The 16,928-nt window shown below is 26.6% G+C and overlaps 1 protein-coding gene across 1 annotated transcript; it reads right to left on the minus strand.

The window, feature by feature from the left end:
• Positions 1 to 3,564: 3,564 nt before the first annotated feature.
• Positions 3,565 to 16,525, minus strand: LOC113560403. Its single transcript, XM_026966264.1, has 10 exons — positions 16,406 to 16,525; positions 16,173 to 16,346; positions 12,194 to 12,370; positions 11,771 to 11,961; positions 9,691 to 9,841; positions 9,386 to 9,522; positions 9,193 to 9,324; positions 7,269 to 7,334; positions 7,058 to 7,205; positions 3,565 to 3,662 (listed from the first exon to the last, which is right to left on the minus strand). Exons 2-10 carry the CDS (start codon positions 16,180 to 16,182, stop codon positions 3,565 to 3,567), a joined length of 1,110 nt encoding a protein of 369 aa, XP_026822065.1. The 5' UTR covers positions 16,183 to 16,346; positions 16,406 to 16,525.
• Positions 16,526 to 16,928: the final 403 nt, after the last annotated feature.

Below are 16,928 nucleotides of genomic sequence, written 5' to 3' on the forward strand. Positions count from 1 at the left end.
ATATATATATATATATATATATATATCCATGTAATAACTAATAAGTGGAAAAGACTTACAAATAATGAATTACAGTGAAAGAGCTAATGGACGCAATTTTAGTTACAAAATATGTTGAAACATTAAATAATATACTTAATTAAGTCTTTATATTCTAAGATCATAAAGAGTTAAGTTTCTTATGTAGACCTGGTATATATTACAATAATTATTAGAAAACCACGTAATCACTATCTTTCTACTTTCTAAAATTATTTTTAAATTAATTTACATATTATTTTTCTTAATATTCATCATATAATTAAGTATATTGTTATAAATATTTATATTTACCAGCTACTGCAATGACTAAAATACTTAGATTTAATAAAACAATAAAAATATTAACCAGTAAAATATTCATTTTATTATTTTAAATATAAAATAAAATACTATAATGAATTATAACAAATTTGAAAATAAATTTGGAAGTTGTGTAATTATATATTTTTTACGTCCATATTAGTGATATAAATAGGTACTTTATTGATATTTGAACAATACATTTAACAATTGTTCGCAGGTGTGAACATAAATACATATCAGAAAATAAACATAATGAATTTGTCATTAATATAATTTATTTCATAATTATGACATAATCATGAATTATATTTAATATATTTAAAATATTATTGTAATTTTTAACCTGTGATTGTATGTATATATTGAATGTAACCTATTTTATTTTTTACCTTTATACAAGTTATATTCTACATGAATTGTAGATTCTTTTTCACGTAAAATATGTTAGGTTATGCGTTAATAACATATGAAAGGAAATTTCCATTAAATCTAAAAACTCCATAATTTTTTATTGTTTTAACAAAAATTAAAACAAGATTTGTATACTCTTTAATTTTTCAATAGGTAACGTAAAATGACATTTTGTTTTACATGTACTATTGACGCGGGTATAATAATTATTGACGTCGTTATTATAATAATTATTATTACTTTTATCTGTACTGTTTTATCTTATTCCCTTCGATATTTGTCCGTCCGTTGGTAAATTATATTTTAGTATTTTAGTCACTGCATAAAAAATAAATTTTTTAGATATACAAAATAATTAAATCAAAAATACAAAAAAAAAAACAAATTAAACCTAAACTGCCTACTAAAAATACAGAAGGCAACAGGTACCTACTTTTAAATGATGGATATAAGCACTGTCTTCGCATAATGTACATTTTACGTCGTGGTCACAACGCAACTTTTGGTACGGATGTAATTTAGGTGTGGTTTTCAATTAAGCAGATGCATATGAGACTTGTTTCAATGTGTTATGGTGTGGCCATAATTTTGGAAGTTTATATATTGAAGAGCCTGTTTATCGATTCAAGGGTCTTCGGTTTTTATTTTTGTATAATGTAAATATTCCAACTCGACTATATCATTATTCATTGTTGTATTTATACATAGCTTTTATTTTAAATCAATAAAAAATACATCAGGTACTGGTATTTTGGATGTTTTGTGATGGGTGTTCAGAATATTTGAAGTCATGAAACCTGTTTGTTGTTAAGTGAAATATAAACTTTTGTTAACAACCCTATTTGGTTTGTTTTATTTTTAATTTGTATCCAAAAAAATATTACAATATGAATAAATAATAATAAATTAATAACGTTTGCACTTTTGTTATACGAGAATTGGCACCTAAAAATCTGAAATAATAATTTGCCTTTCTAAAATGTAACATTTGTGGGTGTGTTCATGCAATTTCAATTAATTAGGCTTTGTAATAAAATGTGAATACACAAAACAATATTAAAAATTTAATAAAAAACGGTTTGTACTTTTTGAATAATAAACGACTAACTGTCGTAAAATTATAAGGCACGCTGTTTGTTCAGATGTTTTTAAGCTAATAAATGTATATATTATAATATTGCTATGTATACATTATAATATATTTTTTAATTTAATATAATTTTAATAATTACATAATTATTCTCTATAAGTCTCTTAAATATTTTATTTATTTATTTGTCCAACTCGTTGGCCATCGTAGCATTCAGTTTTCAGTATCTATGTAAATAGACACGATTACGAATGGGAATGTTGGAGTTCTTATAATTTTAAGATTTTGTGTTATGATTATACAGCCAGTAGCGTCGGAAGACTCGTTAACGCCCCAAGCAATCTTAGGAAAAAGCTCCTTTTTACCAATTAAAAAAATTGACAAATATACAAAATGTACGCAATGATGAATGGGACAATTTGGGATTTTCCTTATGCTATTTCATAATTTCATTATTAAATTCACACGTAGTTGTAGTGAATTATCATATGTTGCCTATAACATGTTTGTTAATTTTATTTTAATAAATATAAGGAACTAATATACTATATTACCTATTAAATAATAAATTGTTTATTTCTTATCATGGTTTGTATTTTTTAAATTTTGTTCAAAAAATATTTAAATAATATACATCAGTTTTTATTTTCATAAATAATATTTATGTTTCTTCAATCACTGTTCTCATCATTGGTAATTTCTAAAAGTTTTCCGCGACTCATTTTAATTGTCTTTGTTTCTTTCTATCCAAGTAGAATTTGTTTTTTATTATAAATATAAATTATTACATCGTTTTAGCTTCATAGATGCACACTTCAAAAAACGAATGCAATTTTAAATTAACAACGGTCCCTATTCTTCAGAACACAAATCTGGAATAGTTTTATGTATACTTAGCTCAATGTAACATGTCAGTTAAACATACACTATAGAAGCATTATTGCGATTCCACGTGATGGTAAGAAATTATTTTTATATAAGTCTTTGCAAGACCGGATTGGCTCGACGAGTTAAATCGTGCAAAACTCGGTAGGCCGTGACAATTTTGAGTCGCCCAAGTCATGAGGAACCGTTGGCCAGAAATATGTAAAATGAGTTAAAAGTTGAAAAAACGAAGACTAAATGTTGGACTTGCGTAGACCATAATAGATGGTTGTGAGTTGTTGAAACTCGGTGAGCAGAATTAATCCAATCCGGCCATGAATCTTAGTACAGTAAAGTTAAACTAGGTACTTAATTCAAGTAAAATAACTTTATGTATTTTGTAAACATATGTATAAGTATAGGTATATATTACAGACTTATTAAATTATTTTAAATATTTATTATAGCTATAATGTAGCATAATATAATATATAAATATTTTAATTGTTTATATAATATATTTACGGATAGAGGATGACCTGTGGGCTATGATTGGGGCAGATGATAATTCAGTGACTAGAGGATTTTGACGATTTAGTAGATTAGGAATAAAAATTGTTCGTGTCGCATCACTCCCGTAATATTCGTACCGCGTAGATACCTATATTATTACTATTATTATTATTTTATTATTTTATTTAGTTGTCGTCCCATTACGCAACACATATTAATATTATAATAATATAATATTAAAACGTTATCTATATCATTTATTAAGAAGAAAACAAATAATAATTTTACAACGAATAAATATCCCTTTTAGCTTTGCCTTCGACGTACATTTTGCTTAACTTTCAATTAAATAGTAGCTGCCTTTCACGTTCCTCTTCCTCTCGCTTTGAAAGCACTTGTGACAGTACCTCTTTACCAAATCCCAGTTGCTCTCGGACAACTATATGTTATATTTTTTAAATATACTAAACATTTTTATATCTTATTATTATTTCAAATTTTATTTTATAGAATAGAGTTGGTTTTAAACGTAGGAAAACGCTTAATTATTTTATTTTGAAACCCATAAAAAATACATACACACAATTTAACAATAAACTTGAATTATAACTTTAAAGGAATTATTAAAAATGAGGAGACCATGAAAATAGTAGATGTACTCATATTCATAAATAAATAAAAATGTGTACGCGCGCAAGACGTTGTGTGGCTTTGTTCTAAGTTATATGTTATTTCATCTTTTCGTCAACAATAACGTCAAATGACAGTAAATTTGTCTATAAATAGATCCTAAGCTAAAGAAATATTACCAACACGTCAACATAAGTTTTTAAAAAAAAAAATTAAATTTTTAAAAAGTTAAAGGTTATTTAAAAATAAATTATGAAATCATCGCTATTTTTAAATGATATAATGAACGTTATATTGAGAATAATAGAAAAAACTCATTATCTTGCCCTCCAAAATATTGTCATTTTTTAAATTTTATAATAAGTATATTTTCTAGAACCAAAATTGAGCGAGTTCTAAGACGGGGACAACACATGGCGGGTGCGACGTCCTCTTAACGATTATGAACAGAATCGACAGAACCTGATATAGCTATTTAATACAAATATAATATCATTATGATTGTTGTTCCATGAATAACTACGTTTATGCGACCCATTATGTCATAATTTATAATATATATGTGTACATTATATATTGTCTTATTTTGTGATATGAACATATATAGTGTATATAATATATGTATAAATTATGTATAGCTGGGAAATAATAGGCACTTATTTTCTCAATATACATTATGGTTTAATTTTTTAGAAGATGGGTTTTATTTTTTGGGGGTGCACAAGTCCCCTGTGCACACGCCTAGTTGCACCAATGCATTACCCGTTTTTTTCGATGTTTTATATGCATGCAGTATATAGTGTTGAAGTTTGTATAACAGTGAAAATCGTATTTTTATTTCTATAGGTTTCTTTATTGAACTAAATTATATTGTATTATTGGTATATAGTTCAAGACGTTTAAGTCGTTGAATATATTTTTAATTATTTTAATGCATTCATGGTATGTATGCAAGACGCCACGAAATTTATTGTATTTTTTATAAGGTGCATGATGTACCCAATTATTACCTAAATATTTGTAAAATGACTATTATAATATGTCTATTATCTTGTACGTGAGCTTTTTTTTAAAAATATTATAAATAGATATATAATATAGGATCAGGCAGATCAGCTGACTAGTCTGAAATCCGTACAACATTCATACATCATGTTGTGAGTAGTATTTATTTCAGTTGTTGTACTATTATAGTCTAAAAAATCTAGAATATTGTAATTTTAATAGTTAAGCTCCAATAGCTGTTTGTTATATCTAAATACTTACAATATAATATTATTATAGCGTAGACAGTTATATTTATTATTGATTTATATATTGTATTGTGTACGTATACCTATCATTATATAACAAAAAGAAAAGTGTTGAATGTAAATAATAGCAACCGAAGGAAGGTTTAATATATTTAATTTCGATCTATCTATCTTTTGTTAAAGGGTTCCACCCGTTTATAAAAAGCAAATATATGTATGATTTAATTCATATTTTCTAAAAATTTAGTTGGCTATTAATTGATTAAGCCTATACTTAAAAGTATATAAATAATAAAATACATAATACATAATACATAAGACATAATATTATAATAATTGAAATAATCGAATAGTTATTAGTTTTATGGGTACTTGTGCGTTATCGCGCTTACCGCGCGCCACATATGCGTTATCACGACTACCTCATATTATGGGTTATAGCGACGCCGTTTTAAACGCAATTCTATTTCTAATTCTATTTTTTCCAATGTCGTTACATTCGCACTTATCGTAATTTTTATAGACTGGCTGGGTAACTTTTAGGACACTTAGACATTTAGTCACAACCACGCTGTCACGCTGGTAGTAGTAATAACTTGTTGTACAATTATGATTATTTGGCAATGGATCTGTGGAACTTACCAACTACGGAAAAAGATGCTGTAACTTTTTTTCAAGAAAAAGGCATTTTACCACATAAACGAATCTGTTCGAACGGTCACAAAGCGAAACTCTATTTTTGAAAACAAGTATTTTGGAAGTGCAATGTGAAAAGTTGTTAACAAAAAGTTAACATGCGTGTTGCCAATTGGTTTGTGAATAGTCGCATATCATTTTAGCAAGCTTTACGTTTTGTTTTGTTGGACAGAGGAAATGACTTCAGTGAAATTTTGTGAAAAACACTTAAAACTTAGTAATAATACGGTAAATGATTGGAATAATTATTTATGGGAAGTATGTGTAATAAGTTTGAGAGAAAAAGAAAATAAAAAAATTGGAAGAAAAGGAAAAAAATAGTGGAAATTGACAAAAGTTTGTTCACTAAACGTAAAAATAATTGTGGAAGAGTACTCCCCCAGCAATGGATTTTTGGCGGAATATGCCGTGAAACAAAAGAGGTATTTTTAGTAGAAGTTCCGGATCGGTCTTTTGCTACTTTGATGTCAAAAATACATCAACACATAGAGAAAGGGACGATAATTTACTCTGATTGCTGGCGGGCATATAACGCAATACAAGATAATGGTTATCAGCATTTTACAGTGAATCATTCTTATAATTTCGTTGATCCAAGTACACATGCTCACACACAAGGAATAGAAAGACTTTGGGGATCGGCGAAATGGAGAAACAAACGTCATAGAGGTACAGCGAGACACCATTTAGAATCCTACTTGGCGGAATTTATGTGGAGGAATACTAATCATAATGAATACAAGTTCAACGTTTTACTTAATAGTATTGCAAAACAATGGCCACCACAAATCGATTTTTAAATTTTTACTAAATTTTATTTTATTTTATAAATTTTACTCGTAATTTTTGATATATAAATTTGACATATATTATATTATCACATATTTTATTTTATTATATTTGACATATTATTAATATTATTATATTAACAATAAATACATTGACTTTTAGCTTTGGGTAGTTTTGTATTATTATAAACGTATTAAAAATATGTTGCGTAAAATAAAATGCGTTCGAAATCAAAGGAGTCGCGATAACTCACAAGTGAAATCAAGGTAGTCCAGATGAGTCGGCGGTAGGCGCGATAACGCACAAGTACCGTTTTATGATTTAATTAGAATACAAGACAATAATTAAGTATTAATTCAAATAAATAATTTATTATAAATTAAAATATCAGCTATTACAATATTAGACAATAATAAATAATTCAATCATTATTATTGTTATTATTATTTTCTTTCTAATTTATCACAAATTAATATATCTTGTTTAGTATACCCATTTAACATCATATTGAACGCTATATACTTATCACCACTACATTCACATTTTAGATCACGATCGATTAAATCTATAAACTTTGCTATGAATCCATTTGAAAATATACCAGCAAATTGACCCTATAAATTGTAAATACAATCTTGATAAAATTTATCATATAACTACATATTAAAGAGTATTACTTTTTTGAATAAATCGTTTTGATAATCGACACACATGATTTCTTTATATTCAGGATTTTCACAATACTGCAAGCATTTATACAAAACGTCAATATTTTCAGAAAAAAAAACTACAAAATGGCTATCTTCAATTTTAAATAATTAAATAATAAAATACATTTTTAAACTATTTTACCAAAACATAAAAATAAATCAAAATATGAAATATTTGTAGTTCTTGTTCCTGTGAATCTTATTAAAAAACCAGAATTATGATATCTCCATTATTTCAGGAGATATCACAATGGGTAAATCCTCGCCAAACACTCTGTATACATAAAACCAAAAAGAGAAATCAGATCTGATAGAAGGAAATCATAGATTTCTTCAAATAAGATATATATATATATATATATATATATATATATATATATATAAGACTATAAGAGACTATTTGGACTTTCATCGTCCCCTTTACTTAAGTATTCTACAATCAGTTACAACATGTATTCGTACATGAAATTATGCAAAATGTAGTTATTCAAAATAGGAAACAAATAAAGTATTTTTGTTTTGTTTTTAAAGAAGAATGCTTAAACGGAATTATGGAATAATCTTAGAATATGGTGTGTTCAGAATGAGAATAAATACATAGAGTAGATTAGTAAGTCTACTAGAAACCTGATAAAAGCGCCTACTTACCTTAACCTTATGAATAAATGATTCAAATGGGTGAGGAAATGTACTAAATCGAACAGCCTTCTTAAGAAAGCCTCGGTAGTTTAGAAGAAAATCTAGGGATTGTTATATGTAGCATATTGCATAAATAACAGAATCAAGAATGATATAATCAAATCCATCTAGGGTGTATAACATTAGAATATATCTTATTATTGATATATCGATATATATCGTAATTTACTACTGGTCTTTGCAAAGAATAATATTGTTATAATCAATGCCTCACAGCCCTAATAACCTGTTTACATGTGGGAAAAACAAAAACAAACACATGAAAATTTCAAACCACATATCTTCGAGCAGCTATAACTTGCTAAAGGTTAAATAAAACATAATAATTTTATCGTTAAAATTCATAAAAATAGCCTAAACAATTTTATACTATTTTAAATATTGGTTGTCTTTAGAAAATTAAAAGTTGCTAGTGGTTTCACTATTAAATATGAGAATGAAAAAAATAAAAATGTTATAATATAATTTTAGAAAAACATGTAACTAATAATTTTGAAAAACGTAAAACCACAATCTTTCAATTCACGTATAGGTACAATGAGGTACACAATTAAAAATATAACGCAAATAACAATGACTCTTTAGAGGGCGTCATACCCGCATGTGTTGTCTCCATCTTACAAGTACGTAACATCATAGCAAATTTACCCTTAGTAGATCACGTTTAGCTCCGTTAGTTTAAAAATTAGAGTGAATCGACCTATTATGAAACTTGATGGAAAGAACATTATCTATGTTTGTAATGTTTCTATGTTTAATGTTCTTACCATCAAGTTTCATAATAGGTCAATTAATTCTAATTTTTAATCTAACGGAGCTAAACATGATCTTCTGCTGAGCGTAAATTTGCTATGTTGCGCACTTGTAAGATGGAGACAACGTGGGTGTTGCGTCTTCTTAAATCTTAAAAATGTACCTTTAAATGTACTTAATATAAAATAACAATAAAAGACCATTATTTAATAGAAAATTTAATTTATGCATATGATTTTAACTTATTTTTTTTTAGTTAATTTAACAATTCAATATTTTCTTGTACAAATACCTATATTCAGTTTTATACGTAAATAGATAAAAGAACATTGGTATTAGAAGTAGATAAATATTGATGTAAATTATGTGATGTGAACGAATACAAAGTAATAATTGTTCTGAGTATTGGATATATTAAATTAAAAATACATTATTATACCTCATTATATGATATTTCACATGGGATAAATTCTTTTTCTTTTTCTACCTTCACTGTAGGATTTATTAAAAATTCAAAATAAACTTTATTCTTTGCAATGGCAGATTTAGTTAAAGCATCTTGAAATTTAACCTGAAAAAAGTATAATATTTTTATTCTTTTTATTGACTCAGGTATTTGATTTCAAACTTACTAACGTATTTTTACTTGGATCTGATAAATCATAAGGTACAACTCCGCCAATTAATAAATCTTCAGTACATACATTGAACTTATCGAATCCAATTACAAAATAATCCATAACATAGTTTAATATATTAAAATCAAGCCCTTTCACATAAAAAATAACACAAAGTATATTTATATTTTACTTAATGTATAACATAGATTTTAATATGTAATTCTGATTTTAAACCTATTGCGTGATTAACATATTGACTCATTTATACCTATTTAAATTAAATGTTTATTGTTGTTTAATGTTGTTAATAAACTTACAATCTGTAGACATTGAATTATTACTATAGAACATTATGCTTAGTGCTTCCACATGCAACCCGATTTTCAAATTAGGAATTGCAGTTTTCATTGCGTTAACATAAGCTTCTAAATTAACGTAGAAATTGCCAGGAATATGAAAATCTTGAGGCTACAAATATTGAAATTATTATTAAATAATTAAATAATATTAACTAACCATGTTAAATGGAAATGTACCAATATATGTATTAACTAATTAACTATTTATATACTATGCTAATAAATGAATAGATTGGTAAATAGTTATAAATTTGGTTTCTTAATTTATATATTATAATATATTATATGATTTTAAGAACTAATAGTTAAAGGATGAAAGTAAAATATAGCATTTTGCAAAGTGAAAAATCTTTTTCTTCCCAAAGAATCAACTAGATTCAATTTTAAAATGTATTGAAGTTTAAATTCTAAACAAATTTTAATTCTACTGCTCTAAAAAGTAACGACTGATAAACAACGATAAACATAAAAACGCATAATTTGTAAAATTAATACATCAATCGTTCCATTCAAAATCAAAAACTTAATAAAATAATAACGTAAGTAACCTATGAAAATGATTTTTTTTTGTACATTTTTTTGAATCCATAAGGCAGTTACTATTGTATTCTAATTATTAGTATCACCCGTGAAACCACGCTATAATATATATATATGGTTTACTATCATATACTGGGATAGCTGCCAGCTGGTCACACACACGCAACGTATTTGATTAATATATTTATTTTTGTTTAATTATTTATGTTAACATTGCCGTTGTGAGCTATATTACATAAGTATTAAGATTACGTACGCCCGCTATCGGCCACCGCCGGTGTCGCAGGTTCCGGGGTATAAATATCCTAGGCTGCTTTTAACGGGGGTATTAATATCCGGAGGTAAAAATCACCTGTTACATGTCGCGTCAGCACCAAAATATTTAAATATTATATTAGCAAAAATCGGCGTTATTTTTATTATATTGTATTGTTAATCGCCAAGCGCAAATTGCCAGTGTTTTTTGTTTTATTATATATTTGCAAGGCACGAATCGCCACTGTTAATATTATTATACATTGAGTGAGCGCGAATTGCCACCTTTTATTATTATTGCATTGTGAATTAACTTGTTATTTATTATAATGTTATTATATTGTGTGCGCTATTGCGCTAATTGCCACATTTCTATATATTTTTTTTAATTTACTATACGTGCACGAATCACCGTTTAATTATATTAGGTACAAGGGCGTAGCCGAAACGGCAACTCAAATTATTATATATTTTACTTGTTGGGCCAAAAGGGCCATACTTTATTTATATTATAAATAACTACCATACGTGATTTGGGTGTGTTACTGTCTTTTGACTTAACATTTAATGGTTATATTGATACAATATATAGTAAAGCATTACGTAATAAGGATTATAGCATTTACTAAACGTAATTGGTCTGATTTTTATTAATATAAACGTTTTTTGAGAATAATGGCTTTTAAACTAGGAAAGACATCTGAGTTTGGATGTTATTGCTACAGAACTTGGTATAGAGCCACTAACTTCTAGACGTTTATAAAATGAAGTAGATTTTATTCATAAGTTAATTACTGGGCTATTAATATGCATTGATTTTTTTTTTAATTATTATTTATTTAGTCTTTTTTAAAATAAATTTAAACTAAAAAAAAAAGCCAATGTGATAGCTAGGAGAAATAAAAATAAAATGCTCATGAAAATTGCCCCGATTTCTTCGAGTTTTAATTCTAGAAACTATCCTCCCTTTCTAGTTACTCAGTACTCTAGAAATTTAATTGTACATAGTCCGGAGTACCACTTTTTAAACATTGTAATGATATACTAAAAAATTTTAATTTTTGTTTCGACTCTAGCTAAATTAAAAAATATTATTATGTATATTTCTTAAACAATCTATTTAATATTTCTTACTATGAATTTTTTTTGTTATTGAATATTATTAGATTTAAGTTTGTATGAAATTGCCTGTACTTATTATCCCTTTTGGGTGATAAATGTATATAAATAATTAAGTACTTACAATCTTATAATCATAAAAAATATTTTTCAGAATCAATCCAGCCACAGGAAATTCGGTAACAAATTTCTCCATATTTGGAATTTCTTTAAAATCATTTCCATTTTCAAGTGCCTTAGACCAAGCTTGTATGTCTTTATGACCATAATACAAAAACACATTGGTGCTAAATTCTACAAGCTCTTTTATGATGTCTGTAAATCATAAATATACATCAATTACCTACTGTAGTTAATCAAAATTTGACTTATTTTAATAATACACGTATACAGAATAATATAGGTAGTGTGTGTCTGCGGAAACAGGGTACACTTTATCATTCATTACCTGTATATGTTTTTCAATTCTATTTGCGTGGCGTTTAACTAGACTAATGAATCATACATTTCTATGACTTAAAATGTCTACATTGATTTCTTTTATTACCTATATTCCTTGGATAATAAGACGGAACAATTAAATAGTTTTCATCACATGTTACTCCATCATATACAAAAGCTGTACATGGTGCTGTAATTTTTTCCAACTTCACTGCATCTTTGTGACAACGTTTATTTTCGGGATCAACTTCACCTAAATATCTACATGATGATATACCAAGTTCTAAAAATATAAAAAAAAATTATCAAATATTCTGTTATAAAATACAAATATTGATAAGAAATAAACTCGTTATCGACTATTGTTCGACGCAGTGATGAACTTTGTACCTGTAGTTACTACGTCCAACGTGTAATAACATATTGTATTATTGTCATATCTAATATAAATAATAAACTAGGGGTATGCCAGTAGTCTTGATGAGAAATTTAATCTTTGTAAATAATAATAACTGTGTTATAATTGACGTCTCACAAAGTCACAACCGTAACAACCGCAGCAAATAGTGTTGAACTATACATCCAAACAATCTATTCAACGAAAATTATCAGGAAATGTGGAAAAAAATATATATTTTTACAAAAACCGTGATAGGTCTAAGATTATTTTTGTGGGAAGCCCAACATTATTCATATTATCATGTATGTTATATATAATTTCGGAAGCCCAATATTTAGGATTTGATGTTGGCCTTACAAATATTATATAACTTTAATGGGGTAGCGGACAATCACTCCACCACTTAAATCTAACACCGTACAAAAAATATAATTTTTACGTGTATTTAATAATAATGCATGGCGTTGCGGTTAGATTAACTATATAACTCGCTAACGGTTAAATGAAAAATAATAATTTTAACATTAAAATTCATAGAAAAAATAGCTCAATTATTTTATAACATTTTAAATATAGGTTGCCATTTGAAAATCAAAAGTTGATAGTGGTTTCACTATTAAATATAAGGGTGAAAACTTTTCAAAATAATGAGTGTTCAATAAAAAAAGAATCGCCCTGTATTATTTACATACCTACGTCAACCAAAAAAATAGTGAAAACATATAATATATTTCATGAAATGAGTTACTTTTCTAGTATAGTGTTTTTCTAGTAGTAGAAACCAATATACCTATACCAAAAATTATAAGGTTAACTTATTATTTAGAAAATTATATCATACCTAAAAAATGCTGTATAAAATTTTTGTGAAAATTAAAATCTTTATACGATTGTACAGTTTATTATTTTTGAATAAAATTTATTTTGTCAATAACTGGTTTTACATAAAATTCCCGTTTTTCTTTATTGTATTTGAAATATTTATTATGTATATGTCGTAGGCCATATAGAAAATAGGTTTTTTTGCAAAAACACTAGGCTTTTTGCAATGGGGTAACCCGTTTACGAACTACTTATTATTTTTTCAAACAGCCTGGTGTTTTTTAGACTCATTGCATACAGACTAACAGCTGTTAGGCCTTTTAAGAACTACAATTATTTTATGGTAAAAACCATTTTAATTATTTTATTTTAAGGGTTATTGATAATAACACAGTACAATATATGTAACATGTAAGAGGTAACATTATTATTTATTACTTATTACTTATTAATTTTGTAGAGTTGTTGACCATTGAATTATTATAATTATTATTATTAATATTAATATATAGGTTTTACTAACAAAAAAAAAAAAAAAAAATGTAAAATATCAAATTAAATTACATTACAATATTAAATATTATTTAAAGTATAATGTATATAAGTTGCAAAACATCGTGCAAAACAAATAAATGCGCTTATCGGAAAAACAATGTACTGTGTAGCTCAAGATGCCACAAAAAAACCACATGTAACAATAAATAACTCAGCTTTAATTAAGTATATTATATAGGTATTTTAGTTGTCCAGTTGATATTTTAGGAGATATTTGTTAAAAACTGATTTTTGAGCAATTTTCACCCCTTAAAAATTAAGCACATTTGTTATCACCGGAGACTTTAAGGAGAATAATTAGGACCCTAAACTATAACAAAAAAACCAATCAAAACCTTTTATTTGATTTATTCCTACTAAAGCTTTTTTTGCGCCTATCTTCTGTAGACTAAAGTCTTTTTGCAAAAAAAACTAATTTTTCATATGGCCTACGACATATAATAAATAATAAAAAAATAAACGAATATCTTGTTAAAAACAAATGTTTTGTAAATTGATGATTATTTTCATTTCGTATTATTTATAATTCAATTAAATAGGTACATTATTGTATAAATTCGTATTTACCAGATGCTGTAGTGACGTAAACCAAAATTCTTAGATGTAAAATAAAAATATTAATATTAACCACTAAAATATTCATTTTATTAATTAAAAAATAAAATACAATATAATTAATAAAACATATTAAACATCCAATTTTTATATGCATTTTTTATGACAATAATTGAAGTGATATAAATAACCTATTTGGTATTTAAACAATAAATTAAACAATTGTTTACAGTTGTGTACATATTATGTAAAACACATTGAAAACAATAAAATTGTGTACTTTGCTATTATAATAAATAATTCTATAATTTTGTTCTACTTATAGTCTACGTTTAATTTGTAATGCATTTATATACGTTACACAAATTTCGATAAATAAAAAATAAAAAAAAAAAAAAAAATATTCATATTTTTGGCAGAAGTTATATTATAATTTACTGAGTGATTATAATATCGCAAATTATATAACAGTGTGTAATCAATGTATATACTATATAGGGTATTAGTTGAACACCTACAGTATTCTGTTACCTATATTATAACGAATATCTCTCTTAACGGACGAAATATAAAACGATATTATATAATATTAGATTATATATGTATTTCAAACTGTCTAAAAATTATAATGACTGTCATCTATAATATAGATTCTATAGTGATTAGAATATACAATATTTGAATATAATAGTCACTTTTCGTGAGCCCGACTAAGTGAAAGTATTTGTGTAACAAAAAATTTAATATTTGACAGTGTGTATATATTTAAAATATTTCAATATATAAACATAAATTATTGTTTAGTATTTTAAATTTTTGTTTATTATAATTTAAAATGTCTTAAAATAAACGACAACGTAGTAAAACAAATAAAAGTTATTTTTCACGTGTACAATTATTTTAAAAACCAAAATCGTTGTTACTTAAAATGATGAGGTCTTAAAAAAACATTTTGAACAGACTCAAAAATTACTACCGAAGCTTGTGGTACTTATATCTCTAGTGTAAGACGAATTTGTGTAGAAGGATATTCCATATACACCCAATAGTGTGCCGGATTCACCACAATCAAGTACATCATTTACCTCACCACGAAAAATATATATACGTACAAAGCATGCTACAGAATTTGAGAATTTTTATTTTGGATAGTGATATTGTACGAAGTATCGGGCATGCATTTTATGAAAAAGGTTAATATTCAACTTCAAAAATATGTTATGAAATTTAATTATAATGGTAGTCTCCTCACTTCTATACAAATATTGTTGATAAAATTAAAATTTTTAAGTTTACGAAATCACATTGTAGCTTGAAGATGTACATTAATTTACGCGTACAATGTGTAAGCTTTATAAAAATAATGATTTTCATTCAATCATATACTTAAATGGTTATTAAAAATTACAATTGAGAACGCTGGAATCAACGCTCACTTTTCGTGAATCCGACTAGCCGTTGATTTGATGTCGTGGAACAATGTGCTGGAGGTGCTAGTTAGCTATACCGATGGCATCGGTGCTCCGCAAACAGCTATCGGTCGTGGTGAAAAAACACTTCATGTTAGGGGGCAAGGGGAGATTAACTCACATCATTGTTGCATAAAATTGATTATATAAACATAATACTAATTATTAAAGGTAAAAAGAAAAGTCGGAAAATTGTTAGGGGGCTTTAAATTACGTGACGTTACAAGCTAATTGTAATATATTTGTTCATTGCCGATTACGTCGACGATTAATTAATTACGTACTTTTGTACATAGAACGTTATTCGTGAATATTCTCGATCGGCTAGTCTTCCAAAGCCCCATGTGATAACGGAGCCGGTTTCACTGCCTGTGGCGTTCTTTTCGTTGTAACTTGTACACGCGCCAACCGTGGCATGCGGTGTATTGTCGTCTTCGAGCCACCGCCGTATGCTTGACCTGTAATTTGTTTCTTTTAATTTGTCGTCGCAGACCTCTCGAAGTTTCTTTTCGTTTACGTATCGGCACAGATGCGGTCGGCACTGTTGCGGTCAATACCTTTTTGGTGGCACTTGCGGTCACTGTATATTTTATCGCGACTTCCCACGTCGTCAAAACCCAATTTGCCGAATCCCAATTCGTCGACTATTTATTTACACGTTCCCAATTTGCCGATTTATTAAAAAATATCAGTAAATATAAATTTGTCATGTATAAATGGTTATTAATACACTGTCAGTAGATATATTATATAAAAATAAAAGTAGGTTATGAAATAATCATTCTTATTTCAAAATAAATTTGAAATGTTTTTGATTTAAAAGCCAAATCATTTCTCAAAGCAACTTCTTTAATTATATTGAACATTATCTTATAAGTATTATTGCTTTTATTCGTTAAAGGAGCATAAACCTAACCTAAATAAATATATTAATTTAATATATTATAATGTATAAAAATATGAATAGATAATAGATAATAGATATGTTAATATATATATATATATATATTAATTTTTGAAATAATAACATACCATAACCA

This window comes from Rhopalosiphum maidis, chromosome 1 (genome assembly GCF_003676215.2).
Source record: "Rhopalosiphum maidis isolate BTI-1 chromosome 1, ASM367621v3, whole genome shotgun sequence".
In the NCBI taxonomy this organism is placed as follows: Eukaryota; Metazoa; Arthropoda; class Insecta; order Hemiptera; family Aphididae; genus Rhopalosiphum; species Rhopalosiphum maidis.